This window comes from Brienomyrus brachyistius, chromosome 23 (assembly GCF_023856365.1).
Source record: "Brienomyrus brachyistius isolate T26 chromosome 23, BBRACH_0.4, whole genome shotgun sequence".
NCBI lineage: Eukaryota > Metazoa > Chordata > Actinopteri > Osteoglossiformes > Mormyridae > Brienomyrus > Brienomyrus brachyistius.
The window spans coordinates 17644905-17657896 of NC_064555.1; the positions used below are offsets into that span (position 1 = coordinate 17644905).

The 12992-nt window shown below is 50.3% G+C and overlaps 2 protein-coding genes across 2 annotated transcripts in view; both read right to left on the reverse strand.

Moving 5' to 3' along the window:
* Positions 1–764: 764 nt before the first annotated feature.
* LOC125719521 (probable methyltransferase-like protein 24) lies at positions 765–6654 on the reverse strand. The gene is made up of 6 exons (XM_048994382.1): positions 6379–6654; positions 5837–6302; positions 3540–3641; positions 2193–2323; positions 1808–2030; positions 765–1225 (listed from the first exon to the last, which is right to left on the reverse strand). The coding sequence occupies exons 2-6, from the start codon at positions 6146–6148 to the stop codon at positions 905–907; spliced, it is 1089 nt and encodes a 362-aa protein (XP_048850339.1). The 5' UTR covers positions 6149–6302; positions 6379–6654; the 3' UTR covers positions 765–904.
* A 1419-nt stretch (positions 6655–8073) lies between these two features.
* Positions 8074–12992, reverse strand: part of ahdc1 (AT hook, DNA binding motif, containing 1) — a 38380-nt gene continuing 33461 nt past the window's right edge. The window contains 2 exon segments of the mRNA XM_048994374.1: positions 8074–10350; positions 10524–12991. Coding sequence (XP_048850331.1) covers positions 10550–12991 — 2442 coding nt within the window. The 3' untranslated portion in view covers positions 8074–10350; positions 10524–10549.

The window sequence follows — 12992 nt, forward strand, 5'->3', positions numbered from 1 at the left end:
GTAACTCCACCCAAATAACTCGTAAACATTTTCCGTGGCGTTCGCATATTTGATTCAGAATGGAAGTAGGGTGGAGAGTCACGGCATTCCTCAGTACTGGGCTTGTTGGAGCAAAGTCAGTGGTAGACTTTGCTGAGCCGTGGCAATATGGCATAACTTCCGCCTTTGATTACGAGCTCAGATCTCGTAGAAACTAGTGGGTAAAATACGTCTTTGGAGGGAACCTGATCAGCAGACACAACTTCGTTGACAAGTCTTCCTTTCTTCTTGCGCAGCTGCTATGAACAAATGTGACCAGCCAGGAATCGCCGCAGATAAGAGCAGCTTAAAAACTACCGACCAGAACCCCATTTAATAAACATCATGATAAAATAAAATAAAACGCTGATGCCCGCCATTACTTTGTAATGACTCGTTATAATGCAATTTATGTTTCCATAGCAAGTACTACAGACGAGCAATAAGTTTCCGGTACTTCATATTGAATAAATATAAAAGATATGACACATTTTTACAAAAATTTTTATAAATATCAGATGACTACTACAAAGTGAAACAACGATAATAAAACAAGATACAATTCTTAAAAAACGTAAATGGCGACTTAAGAGAAGCTTCGGGGTGGCGTTTCAGGGGGGTCCGGTGAAGACGCTGCCTGTCCGCGAGCTTATTTACGGCGGCGCATTTTTTTCTCCTTATTCTAAGTCGCAACCTTTTAGTGCTCCAGACATTTGCAACACAACAAAACACACGCAGAAAGGGGAAAAACTTCTTTCTGGTTTAATTACAAGAAAAAAAAAAGATTAAAGGTCATCCTTCCACAGTAAAAAGAATCTAGCTTAGCTCTTTCTGGGAAAGTTTATCCTTTTGACTTAGTTGGTGGGTGCTTCTATAGTTATGTGACTCAGTCACTCCCGAGCACCCCCTCAGTTTTGACCCAGGTGAGCGTGTACGTGCTGTGGACCTTTGGCAGCGGGTGCCGCAGGATGGTGTTCCCAGTGCCCGCGGCGCTGTGCAGCAGGCTGAAACCTGCCACGTCAAGCCCACGGATGGCACTGTACCAGAAGCGCACCACCTCGGTGTCACTGCCGGCCACCTCGAAGCCAGCCCACTGCAGGTGCACTGTCAGAAGCAGCTGCTGGATCCTACCCAGGGTGCCGTCGAGAGCCCAGCTCTCCAGGACACGCCATTCTGCGCTCTCCAGGTCCGCGTTGAGAAAATGAACCTGAACAGAACATGGAGAGGGACAGATGGTCTGATATCTTCAGCAATCGAACACAGACATAGGCCAGGATGCAAATGCACAGATGGACACACATTATATAGCTGAGTCAATATTCATTGTAGGCACCCAGTCATGCACATGTTCAGAAATTACACCATGCTTGGCGATAATTGTATGATAAAGTTTTAATTGTCCAGGTACAAAATAATGAGGAAGTAAAGTAATTATGAATTTTTAAAAGTAATTGCCTGGATCATCATATTTTTGGCCATCAACTGAGGTCAAATATTTGCCATGTATGAAAGGCACAGGCCAGTTGTAGAGTTATTTAATGGGCAAAGATGTTCCAGACTGGATTTGACTACGTTCTGCAATGAAGTGACGCTGAGATAAGGGGGAAACAATGACACCTTGTGGAAATGTTAGGCACTAACAGCTTTCAGGACTGATCGGAGTCCAAGTCCCCACTGGAGGGGCTGGAAGCGTGCATGTGTGAGACAGTGGACACTGTTGCCATGGAGGCTCTTTGTGGCACAGAAAGTGTTGCTGGAGCAATGGAGAGTCAGATGGTGAATTTATCACCTCTCTGTGTCCCAGGGTGTCCATGATGGCACTAAGCCTCCTGGGTAAGCCATTTCCAGGTCTGTTCTGCACCCCTCCTCGGGGCCCCCGCCAGTCAATCCAGATGCGGTGCTGCTGAACCCGGCCTGAAGCAGACTCCCTCCTTGGGCTTGGGTCAAACTGGTGCACCTCACAACCCGCCCACAGCATCTTTTCCACAAAGGCTCTGTCCTTCTGGTCCATGCTGAAGACAGCAGAACAGGTGGAGAAAGTGGAGTAACTGTCCAGCAGGTTCTCACCAGCACAAATTTATAATCTGAATGGCCTCAGCCTAGCAAAGAGACGGAAAGCTTTAATTGGTCCTAAAAGTGCGTCTTCGTAAATGTGCCAGTGTAGGAAGACATGCCTGAAGGAGTAGGAGACGCAGGACCGCGGCTGATCCAGTGGCAGCTTCCAGCCATCTGCACACAAGGCCCATGAGCTGGTCAGGGTCACAGCCTGGGACTCGCCTGGAAGGAGCACCTGAGAACACTGCACCTTTACAGGGGGACAGCAGGCAAATGTCACTGGATCACCAATATGTGATAGATATACACTACATGGCCAAAAGTATGTGGACACCCCTATTAATTAGAGAAATTGGCTTATTAAGCTACACCTATTGCTGAAACAGGTGTATAATTAAGCACACAGCCGTTCAATCTCCATGAGCTAACATTGGCAGCAGAATGGGTGGCCATACAGAAGAGGTTAGTGACTTTCAACTTGGCACCATCATAGGATGCCATGTCTCCAACGAGTCTGTTTGCCAAATTTCTGCCCTTCTAGAGATGCTCTGGGGGGTATTCCACAAAGCGGGATTTCCCAGTTAGCTAGATAACTTGAGCCAAATGAGAAAACTGTCCAATAGGTAAAGTGGTAAGTGATATTCCTATTGGGCACTTCCTACATTTGGCTTAAGATATCTGGCTAATGAAGAGATCCTGCTTTGTGAAATAGCCTCAACATCAGCCACAAGGGACGAGATCATGACCTGGAAACACCTGGGAGCGAGTTCACTTACAAACTCACAGTAAGTGATGAGATCATGACCTGGAAACACTGGGGAGTGAGTTCATATACAAACTCACAGTAAAGGACCTGACCACCCAACATCAATACCCAACCTGAATGGCAGCAAGTCCCACCAGCAAGGTTCCTGTATCTGCTGGAAGGCCTTCCCAGAAGAGGAGAGGCTTTTATCGCCATTATGGCCATCCAACCTTATATTAATACCCTTGGTTCTGGAATGAGGTACTGGATAAGCTGGTGGTCACATGCATTTGGCCTTACAGTGTATCTGGGCTCTGGTTGATACAATGAGGTTTGGCTCGTCTCCACTGGGGATCAGATTACAGGACAAACGTTACAAAGAGGCACCAACTTCATCTATCTGTTCAAGCATATTATCTACTGAATCCGATATTCATATCTGTGGTAATTCTTTGCATTTATCAGTTTGGAAACTTGGTCATTCCTATATACACTGTATGGTACTGTTAAAATATTGAAGATAGCAATGAAATACAAAAGGAGTCAACACAATTCAGTGTCCCACAACCCTGAGCAGGATAAGCGGGTAGGATGGATGGAAGGACAATTCAGTGGTATTTTATGCTGGTCCTGTTTGTCGAGTCCAAACACGCAGCAGAAAGACCAGTCCACTCAGCCAACACATAACACGGCGTGCCGTCGGATTCTCAGGAGGACTTACTTGCGGCGTGGTGATATAGGTAACAAACCTTTCCACCTCTGCCGTGAGAGAGGGCCTGCTGGCTGCCCAGGGCCATAGCGCCAGCTGCTGCCTGGCGCCCTCCTATGGACAGATGACATGATTGCATGTTGGATTAGCACAACATGCTGTGCAGTGGCTCAGTGTATGTGATGAACAATCCCTGAATACACAATGAGCTCTGGTACATGCCTAAATAGATTTTGGACCATGTCAAAGGGAATTTCTTTGAATGACTATAAAATATTTGTCAGGGTGATTAATGATGATATTTTAAAGGCAGAATCCAAATGTTAGTGTAGTGTATTACCATGCTGGCCAAACCCTACAGGCCAGAATGTACAAAAAAAACACCCAAAATAATCCCTCAAGTTAGCAGACTTGAACGAAAAAAGAACTTGACATTTTCATCCCATCTAAGCTCCCAGCTAAGAAAGTAGCCAGGGCTAAGGTTTGAGGGTCTGTCCCTAATGGAATCTGATTTATCAAGTTGGTATGGTGGCGTACCGATAAGCGGGAGCCCCTCTGCTCCCCTACTGCACTTGGGGCAAGTGCTCTGATGGCCTCTGCTCACGTTTAATATGTTACCACTGGACCAAACATGTAGCAGGGGATTCTGGGTAAAGTTAAGAGGCCACACTGAAGGTCAAACCACAGAAAATGGAAAGCAAGTACAGCACAATAATTTAAGTGCAAGTCTGAGCGGCTGAATACTTTTGGTCTGTCAGATTTTTTTTTTTTGGGGGGGGGGGGGGGGGGTCATTATAGTTCAGAAAAACCAGCCGTGGCGGGGTTGGAGGTCGGGACCTTTCGGTCTCCCGTGTCTGTTTCTAGCCTCCACCTGGGGGCATTTGGCGTTTTGAATACCCTGAGAATTATTCTCATTCCTACCCAACAACTGCACCCCACCCCCAACAGTACGCAGACTCCCCCCCCCCCCTCCCCTTCCCCACCACCTACAACATGTCACCATGGAGATCACCAGCAAGAAAAAGGGGGTGGGTGGGGGAATGACTCACTAGACAAGCCTGAGTCAGAGGATTTTCCCTGGGGGGCTGGGTGTGCACCGAGAGAGAAGCACGAGAAAGGAGAATGGGAAGAGGAGAGAAGATGGTGGGGAACACAAACTGGGTTACTCCCCGGGGAAGGAGCCCCCAGGAGCCGCACCTCCTCGTCGTGCTGTGCCTAAGGTGCCTCTGGCTGTTAGTGTGGTGACCCTGTCTGCACCTTCCCACATCGCCCAGCACTTAGCCAAGGACCAGCTCTGCTCCCATTCCCAGTACATTGTTCCCAGGCTAGTCTGCGTTCCCACACTGGAGCATCAGGCACCACGCGAGCGTGCCCACTGGCACATCCCCCACGCCGGGCTCCAGCGACGCGTACCCAGCTGCCACTCCCCACCACCATGACACTCAAAAAGCCATCTAAATGCGCTGTGGGGCTGTGGCATCGTCTGGTTGTATAAGATGGAAAAAAAACAGTACTGAGTAAAGGAACTGGCTAAAATCTTATGTGGGGGGCAAATTTGAAAAGAAATTTAAACCTATATGCAACTTGACATGTCTCAGGGACCTTAGTCTGTCTTTACACTGTGACACCACCAGTGTAGCATACACTGAGCAACAGTTTTACTTGATGGTATTACCCTTATAGACAGATTGACCAACTTTATGTAAATAAAGTGCATTGGCAGTTGCAAATGCCGAGGTAGCCTACCGTTGCAAAATAATGAAAAAAGAAACTTTGCCCTTCAGAAGTAATCCATTTTGGTGCGTGACATTAAACATGCTGATTTGTTATTTCGCATCTCAAGACGGATTTGCATTTATAACATGTGCCTTTTACACCAAAGCGAAAGTTCATTTGCGCACTGGCCGGTTTCTCCATTTGGCGTGGAAACAGAGGGTCGCTTCGCTAGCGCTAATTTTAGTTTCAAAATACTGCCGCCTGCTGCTGTCTTTGCTGGTTTTTTAACCGACTGGTGAGACTGCTGACGACTGTGCAAGGTGAGGTCCCCATCGGCGCCCACTGTCACACTGCAGCTGCGCCACAAACGCTTATCGAGCGTCGGATCGCCTGTACTTCCCAGCGCCTGTTATAAATCTCTCAGTACGTTCGTGTCATCACAAGGCGAGCAGTTGGGAATGTCAGTTAAAACTGCACCTCATACCCTGACAGGTTTATACCACTGTTGGGTTGTGCAAAGCAGGTCCTGTACCCTTCGTTGTTTTATGAATTACTTTTCTGCACATATATCGACTGCTGTATGTGTCTTTTACCTGCCGTGGGGTTTCTTCGTTCCGGATTTCATACCCGTGTGGACCGGACGCCCCTCGGGGCCCCTCCTCCTCGTCCCAGAGCTCGGGGCCCGAGTTCTCGGCGTTCCGGGACTTGACACTGCCGTCCGGTAGAGACACACTCCGGCCGCTCTCGATGCTAATGATGGTGAAAGCGAACTCCTGGGAGGAGTCGTCGCGGTGAGTCCCAGGCAATATCACTCCTACCAAAATCTGCAGTAGCAGGAGCAGTGGTATGATCAGCAGGCAGAGCCGCGGGAGAAGGCGGCGCAGACCACCGCTGCCGGCTCGCATGGTCCTGTCGCACAGCAGACCATAGCGTTGTATCCCCTCGGATAAAGCGGTATGCTGGAGCCTGGACCTTATCCGGGCGCTATGCGTGGGAGTGGTAAGGCACTGTTATCTGCAACTTCCCAAACGGACACGGCGCCCCTCCTCCCTTTCATTCCTAGGGCAAGAGGTGAAGGAGTTACATTCTGTCAACCGGTGGGCCTGAAAGCCAGTCACCACATTGTTGGAATTACCATAACTTTGTGTCCATTTAACGCCTTCCCATTATTCAGATAAGTTTTAAGTATGATTTTTTTTAATCCTTCAACGTTGCTAGTACTCCAGCACCAAATCCAGTTTGTGATACAAATCAAAATCAACATTGACTACAGAAAAGCAATCTACCAAAAACTACGGGTGGTTCAAATCAATCAGATGAGAAGCGCTACCCGTCGCCGCGAGGCTACCCCAGGATAACCATTATGAGACAATTAATCAAACTACCCAGTGCCGCTTGCTATAGCCATGCAGTAAAAACGCCCCTTAATACGCCTCAATAGGGCCGATGGGTGCATGGCAGATCTACCTTTAGGATTTTGATGTGGTCAAAAAAATGCCATCTTAGTGAACGGAATGCTTATGTAAATACCGCAACAAATATCCGACATTAACTGCGGAGCCAAGCTGCCGAAGTTTGACGTCTTTTTGGACCATTCACACAGACAAGCACAAGTAGCTTACGGAAGCCAGAAGGAGATCATTTCCAAATGAGAACAACCTAATTGACGAATATTGTGTGTGTGTATATATACATATATTACCCCAGTCCAAGTGAAGTTGTCAGATGACGTAATTTTCAATGACTATAATTTAAAGCGACTGATTAAACATCACATTATGTAACGGCAAATATAATTCTTATTGTTTATAACCTGGTCATTTGTCGCATGTCAACTACTTTACGGAGATATGATAGTTTTGGTTATGTACTGTTGTTGTTAATACAGAAAATCAAAACTTTAGGCCTACCGGACATCAAACGTTATCTGTATTGCTTTAGGTGTATGAGTGTCCTGGTAAAATGTTAGTCTATGGTTAATCCATTTAAAATGTGTAGGTTAACCTGTTTAACTTTGAGGTAATCACGTAGTTTTCATTTTGCACAAGAAGAATGGAATGCGGTAAAAAAAAAAAAAAAAGTTGGCTCGGGTGTCCCCCGGATTAAGCGCTGAAGATTCGCGAGTTAGACAGCAGGTGGCAGACTAACGTAATGGTCGCATTTAATGCGAACTGCGAAGCCGCTGGACGCCGTGGTTACTGCAGATTGTCACCGTGTAAGAATCGGTTTCAGGACTAAACCGAAGACTTCGATTAAACCTAAAATAAAAAAGAGCTTTAGCATTTCAACAGCTTCATGCGGTCTTTCCTTTGAATACAAAAGCCAACAGAACGCACAGTGATTGCTAATTATACCAATGCAAAATAAAGCAATGGGTACGATGGAAGTGCTGGAAATTGAAGAGTTCAACGGATGCAGCAGACAGGTACCATAGCTTGATTCTCCACTCGCGTGTCCTCGGCTGAACTCGGGCTCCGCGCGCGCTCATTATTATGTCTGACGCCAACAGAACAGAAGTGCCGCGTTCCATCTGCCTGAGCGGCGCGTTCCCGGCCAGAATACTAACGAGCGCTCGAAGTCCAAAATCACTGCCTATCTCCATGCACCTCGCCAGTGAATCAAGGCAATCAATACGCCGCCACGCAGCGGTGCCCGCGAATATGCGCGTGAACGGCACGCAAAAAGACCGGCGTCGGTACCGCTCAGCGCCCAAGACCGAAACGGGGACGTGCGCTACATGATGTCGGACTTTTCCGTTGCAGTCTTTACAGAAATCTCTAACATTGACGGTGCATTAACAGTCTGATACAAAATATTACTGCGCTTAGCTGTCAACATGTTTAATTTGAATGACCTTAAGGTGAATGTTTTTTTTAATCTGTCAAGTTTTATTTGTAAATTAAAGGAAACATTTTAATGTCAAACAACAACAAGGTAAAAAGGGTTGATAAAAGGCTGGTTGTTAAAGTTAATGTCGGTTTTGACGGTTTACCTTTAAATTAATCTCAAACTTCTTGATCTCAGATATCATTCGGTTAGGCAGTGAAATAACATTTTATACATTTATCCAACTCAGTTATCCTGAGTGAGCACTTTAGCCGCGGCAGTAGGATTTTGAAAAACATATCTTTATTTCAGAGTGACCGTTTCTTTGAAGCCACAGGCTCTCTGTCCCACACTGTCCCAGCGGACTCACCCAGAGGCTATGAAGACGTTTGGTGACAGCAGTGCTAGATGCCCCCTATATCCACATTTCCCTGCAGGGAAGAGGCTTTGGTAATTGCAGAGATAGACCTGCTTCTTTAATCTTTCTGAGATTCAAACGGGTTAAAGCTACATATGCATTTGCAGATTCTGGGAAAAGTACAGAAGTACGTCAATGATTCTCTACATCAAGATGACCTACCTGCTTTTGCTTTGTGACACAGTGATGTCGACCCCAGGAGTGTTTGGATGACCGTAGACAGTAAATACTGGGCTCTAATTAAACCCAGTGAAAGGGTAGAGTCTCCATGGAAAGTTAAATAGCGAATAGCCCCCCCCCCCCAAAGTAATCTCAGACCAGGCATGGATTAGCAATGGTCAGAACCAAATGTGTATTTAAATATTTGCACCTCAGGGATATGATATGTAACAGACAGATACAATATTCCATCACACAAATCACCGTACAACACAGTTAGGAGACCGGGAAGAAGAAACGGAGAAAAGAGTAAATGAAAATCAGAGAAGGAAAAGAGGAGGAGAAGGCAGTCCAGTCCACACCCTGAGATCCAGAACTCAACTCTCTCATCGGACCGGAACCACGGACCCGCTCTCTCTCCGCGCCCCGCACGAACAGGGGTATGTACACGTACACAAGTCTGATTCTTTGGGGTGAGCACATGATATTTAGTGTCTTTTTTGTTCTCTTTTAAGAAAACATACCAAACAAACGAACAAACAAAATCTACAGGGTGAGACCATGCCGTAGTTAACGTCACAGAAAGTACAGGAGAAGGGCTCGCGAGGTTGGGGGAGGGGGTGGTTGGGGGGGCTGGGGGTAAGAGCCAGGGCGCAACCTCTCAGCCACTGCAGGAGCTCAGTTATCTACATTAGCATACACCAGTGTCTGCCCATACTGGTTAGAGCAGCTCAGCTCTGCACAGTAAAACGCAAAGCCTTTCAGTGCATATTTCACATTACTGTAAGAACATCACCATTTTGTCGTTGTGTTTTTTTTCCCCTCCTTGCCCTTGTTTCCAAAGTCTATGTACAGATGCTGGTATCGTATGAGCGCTGTAAGAGTGTGCAGGAGCCTCGCGGGGGGGGGGGGGCCACGCTGGTTGCTAGGTGGCAGAAGCGGTTAGGGGAGGTGAGGTCGTCGATCATTCGGAGAGCGTGACTGGAGATGGTGTCGAGACTGCAAGAGGAGAGCAGAGACAGCAACGCCGGTCACTATTTTCTGTAGTTGTTTCTTTGAGTCATTAAAACGTCAGATCAGCTGTGGAGGAGAGCATAAAACTGTATTGACTGAAAAACGAAAGGGGGGAGGACTGTACTGATCTGCAGGGCGACAGAGGCAGAGGGTGGGGGGCTGAGACGCACCTGGACTGCATCTGCGGAGACAGGCTCAGCGTCCTCATAGTCAGGGTCTTTGTGTCCCCTCGATCAGACCTGTCAGTCCTTTGTCATTTTTGGCTTCTCCTCTATTCTCTACTGCCCCATCTCATGCCCCCACCCCCTGCCAGGATGGTCCCCCTCCCCCAGTCACAGAGGTTACATGTGTGTCTGTGTGCGCTCCGCTCCGCACGTGGACAGTGTGTGGAGTCACAGTCTCTGGATGCCAGGGTGTGAGTGTCATGTGCTACAAGCTGTGTGTTTATGTCCATGTGGTGTGACCATGTGTGTGTGCGTGCGTGTGCGTGCGTGTGTGCGTCATCATTTCTTGATTGTCACTGCTGGGGCACGCTGAAGTGCGTCCATTAAGAAGAAAATCATGTGTCGACGGTTGTCACATAACATTGCCACCATTGTTAATATATTTAAAAAGTTTTTCAAGAAGTCATTCTCCTTTAAAAAAAAAGTAAAAAATCTGAAAAAGCATGAGATGGACCTGCACTGGCACCTAGATAGAGAGAGAGAGAGAGAGAGAGAGAGAATACAGTCAGTCATTAAAGGCTGCCTCTTCCAGTCACGAGCTTAGAATCACGCTTGGGCCATGATAACATGGACACATGAATGGACACATGAGCCAATGGCTCCTGCCTTATCAAAGATGTGCTCTCGCTGCAGTCGTACCTGCGGCCTGCTCACCCGACGGAGTCCTACAGGCTGGTGACGGTGAAGCCGTCCTCTGCAGGCTGGTCCAGCAGCTGGCACAGGACCCCGCCCCGGGTTGGTTGGGGAGGGTAGCGCTGGGGCATGGTGGGGTAACTGTCAGGGTGCAGGGTGAAGCCCATGTCCTCGGGCAGGGGGGAGGAGTCCAGGGTGACTGTAGCGCAGGAGGACGAGGAGGAACCGCGATGGAGAGGGACGGGGTAGGGCGAATGCGGGGGAGGGCCCGCCCTGAGGCCCGAACTCCCCGTCTGGCTCAGCTCTCTTTTGTCAGTCCGTCCGTGGGGGGGCAGAGTGGCACCAGAGGGGCGTTCAGAGTCATAGCTCTGTGGGCTGCTGGCCAGTGACCCCCCCTGGCCGTACCAGCAGGGGGAGCCACAGTAGCTGGGAGAGTCATAATGCTGGAAGTCCTTGCTGGGGGCCCGGTGAGGGCTCTGGGCCGCACTGCAGGAGGACAGGAGCCGGGGAGTAGGGGAGCAACTGGGTGAGAATGTTCGGGGAGGTACGGAGTAGGCGGGGGGGGGTGCCGGTTTCGGGTAGGGCTTCAGCGCCTCGGGACAAGGGGACAAGGAAGCCGTCTCTCCAGGAAAGAGCTGGGAGAAACGCTCATCAGAGGATGGGGTGGATGGGTGGACGGAGTAAGGGCTGGAGTATTCGCAGGCATCCAGCCCGAAGCCCTGCGTCTGCGAGGGCAGTGGCGACAGGCTGCTGCTGTCTCCACTGTAGTAGTCCAGCGTGTCCTGGAACAGTGCTGTCCCGCCGGGCTGCGCGGCCTGCGTGGGGGGCTTCTGCACTTTCGGCTTCCCCGACGGGGCTCTTTCGCGCTGACAGGAAGAGAAGCCGCCCCTGCCCCGCGTCCCACGGGGGGCCCGGGCTGCCATCGGGCTGCGCTTAGGCCCTGGGCCAGGCGAAGAAGAGCTGGAGGGCGACGCTGGCGGGAAATTCAGCGCACAGCCCTCTCGGTCTGCCTGCGACTCTGTCCGTTTCCGGCGTCCCCGGCCTGGTTTAGTGCCGCCCTGGAACAGCACACTCTGGCTCCAGTTGTAGGAGGGTCCCGCAGAGTTCTCATGCCAGTCCAGCATGAGTTTCTCTAGGCTGGACAAACTGGATTGGCCCTCGGCTGCAGGCAGGGTGTCCCGTGGACGGTACCCAGTAGCCCCTCCTCCCATGCTGGCACCGGTGGGCCCCAGGTGTGAGGAGTCAGAGGAGGACTCAGAGAGCGTCTCGGAGAAGGACCTCTGTTTTGCCTTCTGTGGTGTGTAGTTTGAAATATCCAGGATGTCTTTGGACTCGTTGGTGCCAGCGGTGCAGTAGTCGCTGTAGGCGTGGTATTGGTGCGGCCCAAAGCTGTCAGGACTCCAGCCTTGGTAACCCTGTCTATATCCCCACTGAGATGAGGGATACTGCTTGCAGCTGTCTGAGGGTGACGAAGAAGAGAAGGGACTCGTCTTTGCCATTGCCATGTAACTGCCACCAGGAGAGGCAGGCCCAGCCACGTGCCCAGACTCCCCTCGTAATAAAGCAGAATGAGCTGAGCCGGGGTAGCCGCCATAGCCTCGTTTGACAAGCGTCTGAGATGGCTGAAAGCCAGAGTAACCCATGTGACACTGGCCAGCGGGGGAGGTCGAGGGGCCTTTTCCCATCCCTGCACTGTAGGAGAAGCTACAGTCACTTAGCCTCTGCTGCTGCGGCAACGATGCGGTGCCACTGCCTGTGGACTGCTGACCACTGCCGTAGCTGGAGGGGAATGAGGAGAAGCCTGAAGAGGAAGGGTGCGGCGAGCTGGGGGAGCGAGACAGCGAAAGGGCCGGGGGCATGGATTTCGGGAAGGAGTTAGTTGGGGAGGTCTCTGCCATGCTGTATCCGTACGGGGGGCGGCTCGCTGTACTGGGCTGGCCGTGAAGTGGGCTGTCACTGGCGGGGCTGTGGCTTTTTAGGGCCTTTTTGGGGAAGGCAGGAGACCAGCGCTGGCCCTGCCCGGGACTGCCGGACTCATATCCTGGGGTCAGTTTGCGAGAGTCTGTGCGAGAGGCAGGGCTGGACATGGAGATGTCCAGCAGATCCGAGGAATCATCCGAGTCCAAGAGAGACCGAAAATACCCTGCAAAGAGCCCCTGGGCTTCCTCGCCCCCTCCACTTACCCCTCGATTGGGGTAGAACCCTTTGCCTATATCGCAGGGAGGAAAGCGACCACGGGGGGACTGGCAACCCTGATAATTTGTGCCCCGATCCCTGTCACTGGAGATCTCCTGTCCCCCTCCTTTGCCCCCCCAGCTCCCCCCGTTGGACCACTCCTGCTCCTGCTGACCCTGTCCCGGCTTCAGCACCCCATTCTTACGCGGCCGGCGCTTGCGGACTCCCTTTTCCCCAGGTGCCAGGCTGCCCGGGTCCATCCCCAGGAAAGCAGCTCTGCTCAGGCCGGCTGCCACCCCC

Bases quoted from the DNA above. Each gene is read 5' to 3' on its own strand.
- LOC125719521 (XM_048994382.1), bottom strand. From the start codon at position 6,148: ATGCGAGCCGGCAGCGGTGGTCTGCGCCGCCTTCTCCCGCGGCTCTGC. The intron at 2,324-3,539 runs GTAAGTCCTCCT...CCCCCTGTAAAG, and splicing joins CCTATATCACCACGCCGCAA to GTGCAGTGTTCTCAGGTGCT. The intron at 2,031-2,192 runs GCATGTCTTCCT...TGCTGTCTTCAG, and splicing joins TGCGTCTCCTACTCCTTCAG to CATGGACCAGAAGGACAGAG.